Source organism: Hesperophylax consimilis, chromosome 15 (assembly GCF_061612785.1).
Source record: "Hesperophylax consimilis isolate HC1 chromosome 15, BYU_Hcon_1.0, whole genome shotgun sequence".
NCBI classification, from domain to species: domain Eukaryota; kingdom Metazoa; phylum Arthropoda; class Insecta; order Trichoptera; family Limnephilidae; genus Hesperophylax; species Hesperophylax consimilis.
Window position 1 is genome coordinate 16,967,499 of NC_142850.1, and position 21,387 is coordinate 16,988,885.

At 35.5% G+C, this 21,387-nt stretch overlaps 2 protein-coding genes across 3 annotated transcripts in view; both read left to right on the forward strand.

Moving 5' to 3' along the window:
- Window positions 1-14,146, forward strand: part of shd (cytochrome P450 family 24 subfamily A member shade) — an 81,750-nt gene extending 67,604 nt beyond the window's left edge. For both annotated transcript variants that reach the window (XM_089640274.1, XM_089640275.1), the window contains exons 3-9: window positions 4,373-4,571; window positions 4,653-4,843; window positions 10,815-11,004; window positions 11,712-11,871; window positions 12,572-12,817; window positions 12,900-13,115; window positions 13,853-14,146. In XM_089640274.1, the coding sequence (XP_089496400.1) occupies window positions 4,373-4,571; window positions 4,653-4,843; window positions 10,815-11,004; window positions 11,712-11,871; window positions 12,572-12,817; window positions 12,900-13,115; window positions 13,853-13,960 (1,310 nt within the window). In that variant the 3' untranslated portion in view covers window positions 13,961-14,146. The remainder of the gene's footprint in view (window positions 1-4,372; window positions 4,572-4,652; window positions 4,844-10,814; window positions 11,005-11,711; window positions 11,872-12,571; window positions 12,818-12,899; window positions 13,116-13,852) is intronic.
- A 4,474-nt stretch (window positions 14,147-18,620) lies between these two features.
- Gip (hydroxypyruvate isomerase-like protein Gip) lies at window positions 18,621-21,208 on the forward strand. The gene is made up of 4 exons (XM_089640277.1): window positions 18,621-19,116; window positions 19,840-20,127; window positions 20,657-20,787; window positions 20,867-21,208. Exons 1-4 carry the CDS (start codon window positions 18,885-18,887, stop codon window positions 21,044-21,046), a joined length of 831 nt encoding a protein of 276 aa, XP_089496403.1. The 5' UTR covers window positions 18,621-18,884; the 3' UTR covers window positions 21,047-21,208.
- Window positions 21,209-21,387: the final 179 nt, after the last annotated feature.

The following is a 21,387-nucleotide window of genomic DNA, read 5'->3' on the forward strand; positions in this document are numbered from 1 at the left end:
TCTGCGTTTTTTTTTTTATTTTAATGCATTTATGTTGTCTTGTCTTTAATCTAATGTTTTCTTTCTCGAAATGAGTTTTGTAAACTCACTGGGAATAATGCATTATAAATTTGTTATCATTTTGTAATGTATTATCTTGTAATAAATAAAAAAAATTGTGGTATCAAGTTCTATAATTCCATACAGGAATCAATTTTGACGACTCGGCTCATTCATAACAAATCGATTCATTTTGATTCCACCGGTAGAAATTCAAATCCATTATGTAACAAATTTGTCGTCTCCTCTGAATACTTGTGTTAGATTTATTCCATTCTAAACGAGCGTTTGAAAAAACAACGAAAATGTTGTACTTCCTCGATTAAATATTCGTTTAAATATGTGATTTCGATAAAATCCGAGTGTAGGACATATTAATTCAAAAGTAACGAATCATTCAATATCGAACATCACTAAAAATAGAAAGTTTTTGCATATTTATTTTATTTATGATGCAAGCAGTCGTACATAGTAATTATTTATATGTTCTAGAGCAAGGCTGCCCAACCTTTTTAACAGTTGGGCGAAATTGACAATTTTGAATCACTGGCGGGCCACTGAATACCTGACAGTTCCTATTTCCATGGAGGTGGGGGGGGGGTTGTTAGAGAATTTCTATAAAACATAATTCCCCACAAAAAAAAATCAAAATGAGTGCTCCCCACAAAATATTTGAAATCCATGGGGGGGGTTGTTACGGAACTTCGCTGAGAAAAAATTCCGCGCACCCAAAAACATCATATGTGATTCCCCACAACAATTTTTCGAATTCCATGGGGGGGGAGTGGCTACAGGATTCCATTTCAGCGATAAATCGCCTTCGTTGGCAACACTGGTGACCGCGCGCAAGCTGCATTGTTTGTTTTACCGCGGGCCCACGACACTTTTTCAAATTGGCGGGTTTTTTGAAAATGGTTCACGCGGGCCACTTATAATTCGTTCGCGGGCCACAATGTGGCCCGCGGGCCTGGGGTTGGGCAGCCTTGTTCTAGAGCAATAAAGTAACATTAAGTTTAGTTGTTGATTTGGTATATGTAACTACACAAAATATTTATAAATGACAAAGAACTATAAAAATAAATAAACATTATAATGAATTACAAAATGTTATAAAACAAGTTAGTATTAATACAGTTTTCGGATGATTATTCTAAAAATAAATAAACTAAGATGATAGAATTATTTCACAAAATATAAAAATTAAGTTGTCAGTTTAGTAAGTTGCATATTAAATGTTTTTAAGTTACAGTTGAAAATATCAACATCTCTAGAGGCATTGTGAGTTTTACAGATATGTCCTATTAAAGAGTTTTGCGCATATTTGGATTTCCAGTGTGGTGTTCGAAATAAGTCGTTCGATCTGGTGTTGTGTTCAGGGCAACGAAATGCAATCTTTTCTAACAGAATCAACAAGACTGTTCACGATTTTGTATGAGAATAGGGCATCAGAAATTTTTCTGCGTTTATATAAAGCGGTAGGGTCAAACCGATGATGACGAAAGAGATACCATAGGTGTTTAATAAATTTGTATTGGATATTTTCAATACGATCAACTTATGTTTAATATTGAGGAATCCATAGTTGTGACCTTACATATGACATATATATATTAGAATTAGTGTGTGTGCTACAGTGAAAGGCTTTGTAATGCGTATAATAAAGCCCAATTGTTTATAAGCTTCTTCTAAAATATTTTAAATATGGTCCTTAAATAACATTTTAGAATATAGCAGTACTCCAAGATCTCTGATTGATTCTACTCGCTGTAGGGGTACATGGTGTAATTTGTAAGTATAATTAATCGGCTGTTTTTTACGTGTAAATGTAATAACGTTACACTTTTCTGTATTTAGAGAAAGTTGATTGTTATTGCAATATTGCTTAATTTTGGTAACATCTTCTTGTAACAGGTTACAGTCATCTGTGGAGTCAATAAATTTATTTCATTTCATGTCATCTGCGTAAAATAGGAAAGAAGAATGACTAATAACACGTTTCATGTCGTTTATATATAAAATAAACAACAGAGGCTCTAAATGGGAGCCTTGAGGTACCCCTGAGGGAATAGTTATAATTTGTGGCATGTAACCTTTTAAGGCAACAGCTTGACTTCTATACATGAATGCTATAACTACGCCTTTGATATTCTTACCCACTTGCCATCTTTTAACGACTGTAAAATATTCAACTACAGATTGTTGGACATGAAAAAACATAAATTTTTAAGAACATTTACCACGTAATACGTAAATTAATAATTGATTCATATATGACCCGACTGCATAAAAATTCGTTAAGGCACGGCCCAATCAAGTGGTTAAGTATATAATTGATTAAGGCACGGCACGATCGAGTGAATAAGTATAAAATTCGTTAAGGCACGACACAATCAAGTGATTAAGTATAAAATTCATTAAGGCACGGCACGATCGAGTGAATAAGTATCACAATCGACTAAATAAGCATATAATATTTTTTTTATTGCAATAACTTTTATTTTAATTACTTTTGAAGGTTATACTCACCAATATAATATATCATTGAAGAAGAAGATAATACTAATAAATCTATACGAAACATGAAACAGAACAGGAAAAACCAAAATAAAAATGTAATGGTCTCAACTGGGAATCGAACCCAGGAGCTCTGTCTTTCTGGAACAACGCCTCTAACAACGAATAATGGGAAAAACATAGTTGTAAGATAATAATGTTGTTTTTGAATTTGAATACGAGATCGGCAAAAATTACCTGTAATAATTAGATCCCAATTCACTCGATCGTGCCGCGTTTTATTGAATTTTTGCATACGTTTGCTTAATTTTTATTTTACTCCCGTAATATTATTTTTTCCGAGGTAAAGATGCAAAATGAATAAGTTTAATGATTAATAATAATTTCACCTGACCTGGAAGTTCAGCGGTATATTATCATAGTATTTAATCATTTCGGCAGATAACGTTAGATTAATTAGACAAATTGATAGCATCAATACATAATTCTGATAATATAAATGAATTGATGGGATTTCCATAACTAGTTTTAAGCGTAAGTTGTACCGGGTAAAAGGTTAATGCTCTGTGATTTTGGTGTATTTGAAAAATAATTCAATTTAGAAATCCACAGAGGAAACGTTGATGTGATCATGAACAGATGTGGGACCCGAGTTTTTTTTTGATCTAACGTTTTTTTACTCAAAATATGCCGAGGCGGAATGTTAATAAGTATGAGTATATTTTTATTCATACACATTCCGAACAGTGTGTTGTTTTACCTGTATTTTAATGGAAGATGTTCCGAGGAACTCGAGTTATTGATCCCTTCGGCACCGGTGTACAGTCGGGAAACACCCCAAACGCACACTCAACATTTGCACACGGTCGACATTTTTTGGTAGATGAGAACGGTTCGTTTAAACACCATATTGTTTTGGAGTTTTTCAGAAAGTCAACAAATAACACTAACTATATAACTATAACTACAACATACGAACTGACTGCAGTCATCTGCAGCGGCGAACGCAAGATGTTAGCGGTGACGACGAACTGACTGCAGTCATCTGCAGCGGCGAACGCAAGATGTTAGCGGTGACGACTAAAGGTGGAAACACATTATTAAAACCCGACGCGACCCGATGAAACGCGATGCGTGTTGAGTCGAATCAAATGTATTGTTTTCTTATGACCAGAATCACACTATGAACATCCGACGCGACGCCATGTCGCGTCGGGTTTTAATAATGTGTTTCCACCTTAATGATTGCAGTCATCTGCAGCGGCGAACGCAGGATGTTAGCGGTGACGACGAACTGACTGCAGTCATCTGCAGCGGCGAACGCAAGATGTTAGCGGTGACGACGTCACAGAGCTATTCGTCACTAAAATATCGTTTTGAGGGCATTTTATTTTAAATCGTTGTAGAAAATTTATTCGCCATCACAAAAATAAAATAAAAATTCTGGTATATAAAAAAAACTGTGAAAATAACTTATTCTTTTCATTCTCATCTCATCATTTCATTAACTTCTAATTGTGCTTACCATTTTCTATAATAATAATAAACTTTTGATGTTTGTTTTTACGTTTTTAGTTAGATAATTGCGCTGAAATGCGATTTTCGTAGGTTAATTTAAAAAAAAAAACCAATAGAACACGGCCCCCCCGTTTTGCTCGGTGTTATGAATTACCCTCCAAGATGCCCAGGTAGGGCCCGCATCCCAGTTTTAGCCTCAAGGTCTACAGATTCTAAGTAGGGCCCTGATGGGCAGGCTTGAGGATTGGATGCGAATGACGAGGGATCTAAACTGATTATGAATATTTATGTATATTTGCAGACATGCTGCACAGATACGGCGGGATAGTGCGCGAAGTGTCCACCAAGGGACATGTCATCGTCAACATCTCGCTTCGGGAGGACATTGAGAAGGTGCTCCGTTACCCCAGCCGCTACCCATTCCGTCCGCCCTCCAAAGCCATTATGAACTACAGGAACCTGCACCCGGACAAGTACTCCAGCGCCGGGATGGCAAACGAGTAAGATTATTTTAATTCCTACTAAATGCGATACGATTGTGCCGAGGGAATCAATGACGCTAGTTCTTCACCTTTCCTCAGGCAGGGAGAGTTGTGGCACAGCCTCCGTACCAAGCTGACCCCGGAGCTGTCCAGTAAGAGGACGATGCTGGGCTTCCTGCCGGAACTGAATCAGATTTCCGACGACTTCGTGCAGCTGCTGAGGTCCAACCGGGACCAAGACGACAACGTTCACAATTTTTATGAACTGACAGGCAGATTAGTACTGGAATGTGAGTGGATTACAACCTTTTCTGCATTAGGGCCAGTTCATTCGACTTTCAATCATTTCATATGAAAATTTTTTCATTCTTGTAAAAAATAACGATTTTAACGACAACTTTATTTAATTTTAGGATGGGATTTTACGGTTCTATGATAACTCAACACATCTGTAAACTAGTTTTTGTTGTCATGACTTAATAAAACTTTTTAAAGGTATGTTGAATTTAAAGGTATGTATGTCATTTTGTTGAGTTATCCGGTCACCAAATTTTACATACCCACTTCTAGAATTATTCCAACTACGCATATTTCAAAATACCTGTTATATCTCTGCCTTTACTTGCAGCTTTAGTGTGTTGGGAACTCTTGATAAAGTAAAAGGTTCTTTAAAATAATTGCGTGTATTTACGCTACAATAAATAAGTATGAATTTAGCTACACTGTTCATTACCCGAGGGTTGGTAATTCTCTGTTTCTAGAAGCTTGAAGTCTGACAAAGATACCCCACAGGCAATTGCTACACTCTAGCGACATCTGTCGGACTTTGGAGTAAGCTTTCTGACTAGTGCCATCTATCGCTTGAATACCCAACTTATTACCATACATCACAATACCTAAAAACTATATGTTCACACTGACTGGGCTAATACGCGTCCCAGATGCGATTTTACTGACTGTTACCTAGATAGTTAAATATCTTCCGATCAAATTCTTCAAAGTACTAAAAATCCTACTTCAAGGACGGGTTGTTTCGCAGAGTTTTAACAATTCATCAAATTTCAAAGTTGATTTTCAAGTTCTGTAAAGGTTCTATTCAAGTTCTATTATACTTTCAGTATTGTGAAACAACTGGCCAATAATGATATAATAATAAAACTTGAAAATCAACTTTGAAATTTGATGAGTTGTTCAAATTCTGTGAAACATCTCGTCCTAAGAGTAGATTTCATTGTTGTGTTAAGTTAGTTTTTAAAGCTATTGAATGAAACTTTTTTTAACCATTTTTATTATGACGACCAGATAAGAAAAATAAACTAGAAATTATCCACACACTTTAACATTATTTCTCATTCGTATGCCCTGCTTTGTAGGAAATTGTAGGCCACAATGGGCAAATTGCTTCGCAGAACTCGTGTCAAACATTCTGGGAAAACCAACACTAATGTTACTAATATACATATGTACCTCATTGTAGACGTAATTTGGAACCCGCACACGTAGTTTCAATCCATCGCTAAAAGATGACATCTCCGAGATCCCACGTTTTCTTTGGCCCTTTTTTTGTGTGGTTTGGTAAAATTGATATCATCCGCCTGAGCGAGACCATGATCCAGATGTTTCGGACACTATCGACATACAACAATACCTATAATCGAGTGACAGCTGTGTTTTGATCTGCTCCCCAAATAAATAGTTAACAATCTGGTACAGCGAGTAAATTTCCCCGTGGATGTGTCAAATCCGATGAGAATTGTTAGTTTTACTAAGTCAGTGTTTGATTTGTCAGTGATTGACCAGTGAATAAATAATTATCAATAGTTTAAAATCGAAAAATTATCAGTACATCGCAAGTCAACCAAAAGGGTAATAGAGGCAGTGTTTGACCCACAGAGTCAACCAAAATGGCAAATTCAGAAAAAAATCTGAGAAGCAAAGGACAATCGACAGCTGCTAACCTTTCATCTGAGCCCTACGTTTTAAACTTCGATAATCTCCTGGAGAAAATGGAGATGAAAATGGAAAAAAAAATTGGAAGTATTTAAACAAGCAATAATAAAGAAAATAGATGACGAAAATCAAGAAACCAGAAACACAAGGGACTTCATCAGCTGTCAGTACGATGACATTCATCTTAAGATGGAGACCATTATCAAACTGGTTTCGGAAGTTGAATTAATGAGAAAGGAGCTAACGGAAAAAGACAGAATAATAAAGAGCCTGGAAGTCAGACTGGCAGTAGTGGAGCAAGAAACTCATGAAGACACCCTTGAATTTACTGGGATCGAAGAAAAAGAGGGTGAGCAGCCTGCAGAAATTATTAAACGGGTGGCCGCAGTCTCAGGAATCGAATTAAAAAGCGATGACATCCTCGACATCAAGAAAATTCCGAACCGACGACCTGGAGTCCCCCCAAAACTCCACGTCAGATTTACTAACCCCCAAAAAAGACGACAAATTCTACTGAACAAAAGGCAACTTAATACAATTACAACACAAGGAAACGGATTCCAGAAGATTTTTGTTGGTGAAATCCTTGGTCCCTATTTCAAAGATCTTCTGTGGAGGTCTAAAACAAAGGCAAAAGAAATGGGCTTCAAATATGTCTGGTACAAAGACTGTAAAATAATGATTAGGAAAAATGACGGCGACAGGCAAATACACTACATCAAACATTCGGATGATCTTAAAAAAATTGATTAGTTTCTTTGATTGAGAGTCCAACTTTTACCGGTCATTCACTGGGTCGTTTCCCCCAATATTGGTGAGTCATATCTTTTATGCTTATTTTCGCACTGTAACAATAATGAACTCCTGCACTAGCAATAAAAGGTTGAAACCCCCAGTGATGGCCAGGGATTAGTGGAGCTCTCATTCAAGGGAACTAAACAATTCTTTTTTTTGTTTATTATAAATTTTATAATGGCTATTAACTTTAATCGCGTTCATGCAGAACATGGTGATCAAATCAACCCTTTTACTACTTCAGATGCCAAAATTTGCAAATACCTTATAGCAGAGGTAAAAAACACTACAATTATGCACCAAAATATTAGGTCAATTAATAAAAACTTCAATGAACTCCAGATACAGCTTAACCACCTTAATATAGACTTCGATATAATTATTCTCACGGAATGTTGGTTGTCAAACATTTATACTCCAAAATTAATAAATCACTACTCTTCCTTCAATTCGACAAAACATGATAGCCAGAACGATGGAGTCGTCGTATACACAAAAAATGATCTTAACCCCATTGTAACGGAAATAGACATTATTGGCGCGAACTGTTTGCAAATAACATACAATAATGACACTTGCATTCTAGCAATTTACCGCTCTCCTTCGAATCGTAATATCACACCATTTCTAAACAGTCTTAATAGCATATTATCCAATCTTTCCCATACTAAAAATTTGATAATTATGGGAGATTTAAATATCAACATACTCCCAAATAATCCACATCACCAATGTCACGACTACCTGAACATGTTAGAATTCCATGGATTAATTAGTACCATCAATACACCAACAAGAATAGTCAATGAATCAAGTTCATGTATTGATCACATAATGGTCAAAACTAATAAACAAAACAAAAGCATCGTTTACAAATCAACAATTACAGATCATTACACAACAATCTTCACTTTGCAATCCGACACCACACAAAATAGACGAGATCAGTCTCTTATATACAATAATATTAACTTTGAAAATTTAAAAACCTCAATTAAAAATAAATCTTGGCAAGAGCTTTTCCAAATAAAAAACTCAGATGATGCATGGAGATATTTTGTTGACTTTTTGAAAAATGAATTAAGTAATAATACCACAACTTTGTCAAAAAAAATTCCAAACAAAATTAAACCCTTGAAATCATGGATAAGTCATTCAATCATCAACTGCATTCACAGAAGAAATGCACTACACAAAAAAGTGAAAGACAATCCTTACGACGTAATCTCATTAAACATCTATAAAAGATACAGAAATACGTGCGGGGAAGTCATTAGAAAGGCAAAAGAAATCTACTATGGAGACAAAATCAAAGGAAGCAATAACGATCCCAAAAAAATATGGCAAATTCTAAGAGAAGCCACAAATACTCAAAATGCCAAAGACAAACAGGACATACAAAAACTCTGCATTGATGGAAAAATTATTGACACATCAAAAAATCCAAAGGTCGTTGCGGATTACATCAATAATTTCTTTATTAATATTGGTTCAAATCTTGCTTCTCGTCTACCAAATTATGGGAATGTTCAACCTACTGAAACAAGACGTCAATACTCCAACAGAAGACTCAATTTCCAAACGGTGTCAGAAGAAGAGATTCTAAAAATTATCAATTCCCTAAAAATCACTTCTTCAGCCGGGGTTGATGGCATAACAACCAAGATCTTGAAAACGCTGTCTACGGAAATTGCATTGCCCCTAGAACATTTAATAAACCTTAGTATCACTCAGGGCCACTTCCCCTCAAATCTTAAACAAGGTATCGTTATTCCTATACATAAAACAGGAAACAAGACTGATATAAATAATTACCGACCAATAACCCTACTAACAAGCCTATCAAAAGTATTTGAAAAAGTCATCAACTCACAGCTGGTAAGATTCCTCGTGAGCCATAAACTGATCTCAGAAAATCAATACGGGTTTCAAGAAAACAAGAGCACCTCGGACGCTATTGCCGCTGTCACAGACTTCATTGTAAAACACCTTGATAAAAGGAAAAAATGTATTTCAATCTTCTTAGATCTTTCCAAAGCCTTTGATACAATATCACACAATAAATTAATAAACAAACTTGAACAAATCGGTATTACGGGAAACGAACTTAACTTTTTTAAAAGTTACCTTAATGAGCGCAAGCAACAAGTTAAAATAAATAACATACTTAGCAACACTTGTTCATCTAACTACGGTATACCACAAGGTAGTATATTAGGTCCGTCTTTGTTCCTGTTGTATATTAACGACTTATGCAACATTAATATTCAGGGGAAAATCGTTAGTTTTGCCGATGACACCGTCTTACTGTTTGAAGCTGACACTTGGCTAGCTGTCTACAAAAAAGCTGAAACGGACATAAGCATGGTAAAAAAATGGTTGGATATAAACACGCTCACACTGAACACAGAGAAAACTAAATATGTCACACCTAGTATTAATATTACTGGTCAACCTCCTGATGATGCCTCCATCAGAATACACTCGTGTTTGAACTCCGATGAATGTTGCCAGTGCCCCTACATTGAGCGCTCTACTCAGATGAAGTACCTCGGCCTCACCATTGATCCATATCTCAAATGGAACCTTCATACCCAAATAATTGCAAACAAAATTAGAAAAACCATGCACTTTTTTAGAATCATACGAAACTTTCTCGGCTTTCAAGACCTGAAAATGATTTATTTTGCAGTCTGCCAATCTATTATTGAGTATGGTATCATAGCATGGGGAGGCGGCACTTCATCTGCACTAGACCCAATCATAAAGGCTCAGAAAACAATTTTAAAAATAATTCTAAGGCTACCTATAATTACAGACTCGAATCTAATTTTTAATATTATGAATGTATTCGATGTTCGGCAGCTATATGCAAAAACTATCCTAACTCATCTATACTCAAATATAAATAATTACTACATAAAAAGTTCAAATACACGATGTACTCGAAGCAATAACAAAATCTTATTACAAATTCCGAAAACACATACTACGTTTGGTCAACGAAATTTTAAATACTTTGCGACAAGACTCTACAACATTCTTCCAGACAGCATAAAACAATGTGATTCACAAAATAATTTCAAAGATAATGTAAAAATTTGGATTAAAAATAAAAATAGGGCCTTTACCGGTGCATTCACCCAAATTTGCAGTTATTGAAGTCACCACATTACCACCACATTATTGAGCGAATACTTCTTAATACAAGTATAGGTATGTTCAATGGTATTAGGAACTAACACAAATAATTCTGCCTCAACACAGGCTAGCCTAGTGAGGCGGTATTTGAGAAACCACAACTGTGCTTTTATTTTCTATTTACCTTCAAAATATTATGTTTGTATTAATAGTTCTTCATTTTGGTTAAATTTATAACCTTAAATATAAAAGTTACAAATTAATGTACACCATAATATGTATGTATAGTTGTAATGTGTAAACTTTCCTAAATAAAGATATTATTATTATTATTATTATTATTATTGTGTTATTCCCATAATTTTATCCTTGCAGCTAGCTGCACCATGGTACTGGGACAGAGGATGTCCTACATGGACAACGTGATCTCGGAGCCGGCTATCCGGCTGAAAGAAGCTATGTACCAGAGGTTCCAAACTGAGCGTGACGAAATGTACCTGTGGTTTGATTACACCAAGACCGAGGGCTATTCAAAATTTCTCAAGAGCGAGGATGAGATGTATAGGTAAATATAAATTGTAAATAAATTTACTTCTCACATTTGTTTTAAGCAATAACGAAATAAATTTATTTACTTACATTATTAATTGATGGTTGTGATTTAAAATGCGAAGTATTATATTTAGTAGTAGTGTTCTGAGCTAAACAACAAAAATACCACATAATGGCAACAATACATTACCCTCAAGTAGGTGGATGGAGAAGAACCTACGGATTTTTAACCTTTGTTAAAAATCTTTGCAAATAGTTATCTATTTTATTTAATCTGGACTGTTCTAGAAACATCCAGCCCTTATATCTTCAAGAGCATGCCCTTAGGTAAAAACGAGAACCTTCTTCATGGATGGGGAATAGAGGGCTACCACACCATATATCTCGCTTGATTGTACCGGGACTCGTTTCTGAGTTTTAATAGCACGCACATTATACACTTACTTTTGTAATATATATAATGATTATTTTGTTTAACTTAAAGTACCTACCTATTTATTTTGATTTGAATTATGAAAAATTATAAAAGACACCGTGATAATATACTAATTTTAACAGATTGACAATGATAACTTACCAGTCGGTTGTGTCGCCTCTGTATATATTAGGGATGTCATTGCAGAATAGTTCCCTAGTCCTAAGACTAAGCTAAATTTTGAACAATTATTTTCTGCATGTGGAGATAAAAAAAATGAAAATGAATAAATGTGTTTTTTGAAGAATCATCTCGGAAATAGTAGAAAAAGCTCAATCCTCCATGGAGAATATTGCCACAGATGAGGTTAAAAGCATCCTCAGATCCATTGTTGAAAGGCACGATGTTGACGAAAAGGAAAAGAAGTCAACTTTAATTGACTTTGTTGCTGCTGGCATTTTACCGGTTAGTATACTAATAAATGAATCTAATTTTGTTATTCAAATTATTTCAATGGAGGAATATGGCAGGACTCAAAGTGAAGCGGTAGCGCAATGGTTTTAGGTGATTTTTCCAAGTACATGTAGCTACCCGTGTACTATGAAATTCATTTCATTAGCCAAAAATGCCTAAATTACACCTGCTGAGTGCTCGGCTGATGTGATCAGAACAGTCAGTACTCGGCCTAGAAGCGGGCGAATGATCCTGGCGAGTCAATGGATAGAAGCAAGGCCCAATGACTCGGTCGAGTAAGAACCCCCTCCACTGACTTACTCAACTCGGCACTTAACTTGCTCGACATTCAGTCAGTGCGATCAGTCAAGTCTGTCAGTAAAAGAAAAAAAATTGAATGTTTTAGGAGAGTGAGACATTTGTTGTTGAAAAACTCTCTTCATTTTTCTCTTTTTTTCCAACGCGAAACCATATTAACAGCACTTTAAACTAATCTCAATGAACTCAATCGCCCACTGTCTCTTCTACATGTAATCACCTCTACTCTCGAATAAATTGCTCGGCCGAGCACTCGACAGGTGTAATTTGGCCATTAAGGATGCCCCATTTCACTAGTTACATATCTAAAGCACAAATAAATCCCTGCAGACATTTGCAGTACGATTCAGTATTATGAATTGCGACCGAATAAATGAAATCGTTATATTTCCAGCTAAGCAACAGTCTCAACTTCCTACTGTACCTGGTGGCCAAGCATCCCGAGGTGCAGCAGAAGGTTTTGGAAGAACTGGAGGAGATAGCGCCCAACTACAACCACATAACGGGAAACGACATGGCGCATATGGTCTACACCAAGGCCTGTATCAACGAGTCCATGCGCGTAATTCCCGTGGCCTTTGCCGTCGGCCGAGTGCTCGAGGAGGAGACAGTTCTGAGTGGCTACCATCTCCAGCCTGGTGTGAGTACACTGCCATATCCATGTAGATAGCCAACCAAGAGAGCACTGGATAGGGAATAATAATGTTTTATTTGTTTTGCAGACGTATGTTCTGTCCCACACCATGGTGGCCTGCAATGACAAGAGAAACTTCACGCGGGCGGGGGAGTTCCTGCCAGAGAGGTGGCTGGAGGGAAACCCCCTATATAAGGAGTCTCAGGCGGCGGCCACCTGCATCTTCTGCCCCTTTGGGATCGGCAAGCGCATGTGCCCGGGCAAGAGATTCGTGGAACAGCTGATGCTAGTTGTATTTGCAAAGGTAATTAGCAAAACAACCTAAAGCGGGTTTTCATTTTTAAAAGGAAAGACAATCTTTCCCGGATTATAAATAACCATACAATATTTGAATTCTTCCTACATACATTATAATGATCGTTAAAATGGTGCTTCGGCAATGGATGGAGACGTCTGAGTTGGGAAATGCAGGGCTTATATCATCTTTGGGGATGGTGTGTGAAGAGTATTTTTGAGGAGAGGAAATATGGTGAGTGAATAAATTGTAGGAGGGAGGAAACACAGAGGTCCGCAAATCATTCCACTGCCGAGCTCTTGAACTCAAGAACAGTCCATACCGGTGACAAATGTCAACCATGCGCAAATGTTGGGCGTGCGTTGGTGAGTTTCACAATTGCCAAAGGGATTAATAATGGTAGTTCATCAGAACATCTTCCATTGAAATACCGGTAGAGCAAGGACAGCATTCCCACCTGACGCCTGTGCTCTAAAGATTGCAATCTGTTTGTTAAGGTAGGGGAATTTATCAAAGGGACGTCCTTCTCTACATTGAGTCAAAGCCATTTTGGGGTTCCAGACCAGAGGTGGCTGCCAAATTCACCAGTCAATCAGGCTGACTTTTATATGTACCAGACTGTCTGTCATTACAATTATTATTGTGGAATGAGGGCCATTTGCTTGGGTTTTCATTTACGATGATGAATGGAACCAACGAATCGTTCTCAAGATCGATGGTGTACTAATTATATTTTTGTTTTCCAGTTGATACGGGAATTCCACATAGAGCACGATGGAGAACTGGAGGTCCAATTCGAGTTTGTTTTATGCCCAAAGACACCCGTGAAGTTAAGATTAAGAGAACGCTGCTAGTTATGTAGTACTTCCTATTATTACCGGTGATGCATATTCCTCCTAAACTTTATTTTCTCATATTCCACCCGTCAAAACCAAGTTCCATCCTTTTGTTGGGTTAACTTTAAGAATGCAACATATTTTACCTACCATGATGAAATCTCAACCAAACTCAATTATTATTTAAAGCTCAAGAGTGCAATCTTTATAGTCAATTATTCAAAATTCATCAAGTATCAAAAATCTGCCTCTGTAGAAAGGGAATGGGGATGGTTTTGCATACTTGACCTTTCTCTCGTTTTGAAATCAAATCTACGCCACCCGCCACAGGTGATTGATAATCTGTTTACAACAATATCAAATAAATACTGAAGGGATTCTCGCTAGAATAAACCAATCTGCGCATGTCATGTTTAAAACAGGAAAATATTCTATTTGACTGACCGAAAAGTATCCAGTAATATCAATGGACTACAAATGAATTTCAACAATATTTAAACGTTTAGGTGAAGCACTACGAATTAATGCAAAATCAGGTGTTTTGTTAAAACCACATTGTGGCCTTTGAAATAATCAAGTCTTTTTACAAGCCCAGAAAAAAATAAAGCATATAAAAACTCCTTTAGAGTTCAAAATCTCCTACTTAAGAACCCCTTTTCGGTTATGGTTTTAATGTATAATGTGGCAAATTAAGTTCTATAGAAAATGATCGTAAAACATTTTAATATTTGAGTCTGAACTTCGCAAAATAAATTTAAACACAAGGTTTGGCAATGTTTTTTTTTTGCATAAATCAAAACAGGCGGATAATGTTAAGCAGAAATTTAAACCTTATCGCCACCTACGTAAGGCGTGTTATTGATAGCGGCCCGATTCCAAATGTTACACAAAGTACAAAGCAACTCGATTTTATTAATAAGATTTAGAAAAGAAGTAATTTATAAATCTTCTTTACAAAACATATCTTCATTTTTACCCCTGCAACAAATTTTGTTCATTAAATTGTTTTCCACAATATAAAGAAAGGAAGAGTTTCGAGGTTAACGGGTGAAAAGAAAATATGTATTATGTTACTTAAGTATTTTAATCTTGATTCTCTTGTTATGATGTTGTATAGTTAATAATAAATTATGTTATTTTGTCGTTTTTGCTATTATTGTTAAACTGTAACAGCCTTACTAATAATCGTTTTTAAAATTTGTATTGTAAATGGTTATTTATCAGTTGTTTAAAATTTTAAACACTTTATTAGTAAGGCCCTTAATATTTATTGTAAATAAAATAATTTGAAGTAATTCCAGAAGACGGGTTTCATTTAGAATTTACGTTAGTCTTTGAAATGTCCTCTTTGAAAAGTCAACATGCCGATGGGAGCCGATAGTAATACATAACATGATAGGAACAGAAGCTTCCATGGATTGATGAACAACAAAAGGATACTATGTAGTTGGCCAATAAGAGTAAATTAAGAGTTACAAAAGTCTAGAATATTTAAAAAATAGAAAGGAAAACAAAACTAAAAAAAAATGCTTTAAACCACTTAACCTTTCCTTATCTGTGGTGTGTATTTACTGCACATTGCTTCTAATAACTCTATAAATATAATAAATTCTGGGTTCAGATTTTAGGTATTCCTCCGTTATACATTTATGCTCAGAATTAAAAAATAATATATTACATAGTTTTCAAATTCAATTAAAAATCAGAGTTTTTTGTTAAAAATCGGGAACAAATACACCAATACAATCAAACGTGTGATACTAGTACGGGAAGAGTGTGCGAGGAAATGACACGCTATTGATGTCCCGCTTTAATTCGCTATGCGGGAACATGAGACATCCACACTTCTGCAGTTGTAGTTTTTGATTTAGACCATCGATACCTACGACCGCACAGCTGTGTTTGTGCCAGCCGCCAGCCGCTAGCCAGTTGGCCGCGAATCGTCGTTAGATGTGGACCCCTCGCACGTTTCTTTAGCATCTGCCGATGGTTTTTTCATGTTTTCAGCAATTAAATTACAGTTATTATCACTTTTGATATAAAATATAATAAACATAATCGATTAGCTATAAATATTCATATTTTTCCGATATTAAATCGCTTATTTTGAGATGTGTATTGAATACACAGCACCGGAACGCGTGTATTTTTTTAACACAGTAAGGGAAAGGTTAAGAACATAGGATAAATCCAATTAAGTGTTTATATTTTAATTATGGCAAGCTACAAAGTAAATGCTTTTTATGAATAAGAAGAATTTAGAAAGGTAATTGTAAGAGTAATATAAATAACACAATCGACAGTGTAAAACTTTTAGATCTGACAATCTCTTTTAGAGAGACGTTCTCGAATTGCATTGGTGATAAATGAGGCTCGTTCGGGGAGTCATTTGTCGTGTTTTCAGTTTGTTGATGGTCGACATGGAGAATCACTGCTCCACAAGGTTTGGGAAATGAAAGGATGGGTACATAAAATACAGGAATAATTATAAATAAAACAATGCTTTCGTGAAGACACCCACATTGTAGAAAATGATTCTACTCCTAGGAAAAGCTTTAATCTCACTGTAGAAGGATCTGGAAGTTAATTTACTGATTTGTAACAAGGAATAAATTAATGTTACCCATCGCATTGTTACATCATAGCCTGAGCAAGGGATGTCGAAAACCACTAAATTGATTTGTTAGGCAACTTTGATTCTATTTTAAAACATACTATCAGAATACCAGTTAAAATATGATTTGAATTAAAAATTCAAAGACACGCATCGGCTATGATCCACCTCCTTAACGCTGAAAACCAGATAGATCCGTCGAAGGGCTCATGAGTGCTCAACCGACCGTTGCAACACCCTCCCTCAAAACTCTCGATCAATGAAAATGCATGTCAGTGTTGGTACTTACTTGATGTGAAAGATCTTACGGGGTTGAATGTTAAACTATCGGGAAATTAATTTCATGGCACCTTTTGAATCGTATACACTTGTTGTCCCTTTCTTGCAGGTAACAATAAGTAGGCATAAGCAAGACAAAAGGTTGTTTCTCAGCGACATTCGGCAAGGACATCACTGCCGGAAGCTTATACATATGCACCAATGTACACAATACTAAGTTTGTGTTGTTTGAGTCTAATTACATGGCCCACAAGTCCTGCTGCTTCGTAATCCGAGAATGTATGGCTTTTAAAAAATGAATAGATAATAATAATAATCAACCCGTAATACAGCATCCGCAGTACTCATTTATCACCAATCCAATGGTTTGCATTCACAATTTTTTGTTCTTGCTATCAAATGATGGAACCAAACAGAAATCTCACTCCAACTACAGATTCTTTCAATCCTCTTCTCTCTTCTTAGAAATCTTTTTGTAGATTTTTATTACTGGCTGTGCCCCGCCACACGTTGCTGTGGCTCAGTCTGTCTGTGCAGATAGAGAAACAACAGCGCGTGTTGCTTTTACATCCAACAGATGCCGCTAAAAAAAAACATGTTTTTACTTGTCACAGATGACTTCTATATAATATAGGTATATAAAAACACACATATTCGATTGCAACGTTGTGTCAAAATTTCAAAGAAGTTGGTGAAGAACTTTTGGAGATTTAAGATTTTTAACAAACGAACATTTACATTTTTATTTATAAACATAGATAGATTTATTGAATTAGTTTATATTACATTTTACGTACATAAACTAATATGTACACGGTTAAATTTTATCGATTATAAAATAATATTTTTATACTTAAGAATAACAACTTTTTTTAAATAGATTCATTCTTCAGACTTTCAGGCATTTCGTGTCTGAGTCTGTTTTTCTCATATTATTCAAACAAATTAATTCTACTTATATTTCTGGTTTCATAATCATTTGTACTTTTAATTGTGTGTTATCTAAATGAGTTTAATTTAGTTTTGTGTCATCTAAAGAAAGGTATAAGAGAGAAGGACGTACACTATTCTGCTGATTCGGAGACACAGAATGCATATCTGCTGGTATATTTGGGAATATGAAAAAATCACCATTTTAACCCTAAATAATTCACTATACTGGTAATGAAATTTTTCAAACTGTCATAATATATCCACTCGAGCTACCCAAATTTAGGTATGTGATTTTTATAAATGAAAATGAAATTACATATTCAACGATTTAAAACCAAAAAATATGGGATAAGCGATGAAATCTACGTGGATTTATCAGTTCATTTTTCCCTATTAATATTAGGGATATTAACTAAATCGAATGGTTGAATCGAAAACAGAACACCCGTGAATTTCCATTGCGCAAGTGGATATGGTAAAAAGCTACCAGTAAAATTGGCCATGACTGATTTAAACTATACAAGGTGTTCTGGGGTAAAGAGCAGTAACTTTGGGAGGTACCTACCTGGAATTTTCATTACCATAATTAGAATTGCCTATCAAAGACTACAAAATATTATTAAAATTCAAATTCAGATGTTTTAATGTTAAGTTTCGCTTGCAGTATGTTGCTGATCTCGTATATATATTACAAACTAACAATAATAATATAAAAGCATAAAAGGTACCTATTCTTTTCCTTGAATTATTTCAACTTGCCACTCATGTATTTTGCCAACTTGACAATAACTAATCTAACCACCTTATAAGATAAGACAAGTCAGTGCCAACCTAAGAAAGTGACAGCTTCTATCAGATTCCAACAGGTGACAGGTGTAAATAGGTTAAATCTTGGTGGAGAATATTTTTATTTAATGTTATTTATTTGATTACATAACATCTACACAAATAAATAAATATTCTGGAAAAAGAGTAAGGTCTTATCTTAGTAAGATATGCACTACAACTGACGTAAGCTGTACATATTATTTTTCAAGTGTTGGTGGTTAACCAGATAAACAAGTTTTATCTATCTGGAGTACTTTCATAAGAGATGTCTTTATAAAAACAATATTCATGCGAGTCAGTAGTATTCAGTCAACAGCGAGAGGACTCACCATGAAGTTCTGTGCCAATCTGAGTTTTATGTTTGTGGAAAACGCATCTCTTCCAGAGAGATATCAGCTGGCAAAGGCAGCGGGATTCAAAGTTGTGGAGTCAGGGTTCCCCGTGGGATGTACTATTGATGAGGTGAAGGATGCTAAAGAAAAGGCAGGGGTGCAGCAAATTCTGATAAACCTTTACACAGGTAAGACTAAATAAATAAACATACTATTTGTCCCTGTTCAGACAAAAGTCACCAAACCACAACATAAACTTTTAAGATACTGCAAATTTGAAAACAAAAATACTTGAAAACGTAAGAGAAAGTTATATATACATGCATTATAATAGAAAAAAATAAAAATCATTCAAGCAAGTTTATACTTCCCCAACATTCAAATTTAGATATCTTAAAATCTGTGCATCGGTTGGTGAATTTTGCCTGAAACGTGGATGAATATACCTAATGTGTAAAATTAGGAAATGGTAACTTTATACCACTTTTGATTCTAGATTTCACCAGCTTAGGCTTGCTCTATAAATATATTACATATATCAATGTTTATAATTAATTTAGTAAGTATAACGAAGCTAAGAAACAATGAGAAAATAAAGGTGCTGGTAAACAATCAAGATAAATTGCTTATTGCCGAACCAACAGCCTTGCTGGACAAGGTGTTAGCCGCCAATTTCGCCGTGTCCCGTCAAGATTTCCGTAATGTATAAGACAAATTCACAACACAATCACGAAATTATTTACATATCAATATTATGACAGTTTTGATAGCAGGTAGGAGATGCACATAATATGTAACAGAGCGAGAAGGAAATAGATTTGGCCAAGCAATAATGTCATAATATCGACCAAGGTCGAGAACTCGACGTATTATATATAAAGCTTGATAAATTGAATGTTGTTTATAAACAGGTAATACAGCGAAAGGAGAGTTAGGCGTAACCTTCAAGCCAGGAAAAGAGGCAGAGTTCCGGAAGAATTTGGCCACAACTATCGATTACGCTAAGGCTTTAAAATGCACAAAGCTTCACGTCATGGCAGGAAATACAGACGAGGAAAGAAGCAATGAACATTGGACGACATACGAAGCTAACCTCAAGTATGCAGCAGAACAACTGAAAGATGCGGGACTTGTGGGACTCATAGAGCCAATCAATAAGTATTCTGTTCCAAAATACTTTATGAACTCTTTTGATAAAGGTAAGGCGGCAATATGGCTATCCCAAAGACTAATCATTCCGCTATTTAATTGAGCGGCCATACCATTCCATCCTTGTTTCTCATCTTGCATCACATTCATACATACTTATGTTATTGTTATAAACTAACTCAATTTACTCGTTGGTGGTATATCTTCGTTGGCTATCGTGAATTATTCTCGTGATATGTACTTGCCAGTTCCTTCTTCTGCCAGTTCTGCGTCTTACCGCCATATACTAGTGTTTAGAGCAGAACTCCATTGTGGACTTATAGCTTGACTTACTTCGACATCTGGTTGGCCAAATGATATGAGGTGCTGCTTGTTTACGTATTTAGATTCACAATTGCAAGGGTGGTGAGGGGTGAGCCCTTTTTAATCTCTCTTGAACGATGAATTGGGAGTGGCAACAGCTGAATGGCATATTGTTTATCAATTATTGGTATTGAGATAATCATTTCTGCACTATAGAAAATAGCACAAAATAATGAATGAAGTGTTTACAATTTAAATGTATGGTATGATTTCCAGCACTAGAAATCATTAAGAGGATCGACAGCCCCAATCTACGTTTGATGCTCGATGTGTTCCACTTACAGCAAATAAGAGGCGACATCGCTCACAGCATTCAGGAATTTATGCCTTACGTCGGGCACGTACAGGTAACTTACACAAGCGTAGCATTACTAGAATAATTATTAAATTAACATGATAAATAATAATCACACTTATCAATTTCAGATTGCACAAGTACCTAAGCGAAATGAACCCAATACCCCTGGAGAGATTGACTATAGATTTGTATTAGAATGTCTCAAGGAGAATGGATACACTGATTACATTGGTTTGGAATACACGCCTTTGAAAGGTTCCAAAGAAGGCCTCGGATGGATTCAGGAATTTGGCTATACCCTCCAATGAAAATATATTCCCTTTTGAGTTTCTTGCTAGATTTTACAACTTATGCATATTGCATATTCTGCGTCTCCTGCAGGATTATAATACTGCTTTATATTTTATTACTAAAATTGTGACATGTTTTATATTTGTGTAACTAGGTTGTATATGGTGGTTGTTTTCGAAATTTAAAATATATTTATTTACAAAATTTTTTGGTAATAAAATGCTCATATTATAACCACTCAAGCGGTAGCTACCCAAATTTGGTTAGCATCGCTAATTCCCTTGAATGCAGTCACACGCATGAACCTGACATAGTCTGAGTAAAATATATGTTTGGTTGAAATTATTTATTAAAATAA

Coding starts and splice junctions, on each gene's coding strand:
- Gip (XM_089640277.1), top strand. CDS start 18,885: ATGCGAGTCAGTAGTATTCAGTCAACAGCGAGAGGACTCACCATGAAG. Junction 19,117..19,839: donor TCTGATAAACCTTTACACAG/GTAAGACTAAAT, acceptor GTTTATAAACAG/GTAATACAGCGAAAGGAGAG. Junction 20,128..20,656: donor TATGAACTCTTTTGATAAAG/GTAAGGCGGCAA, acceptor TATGATTTCCAG/CACTAGAAATCATTAAGAGG.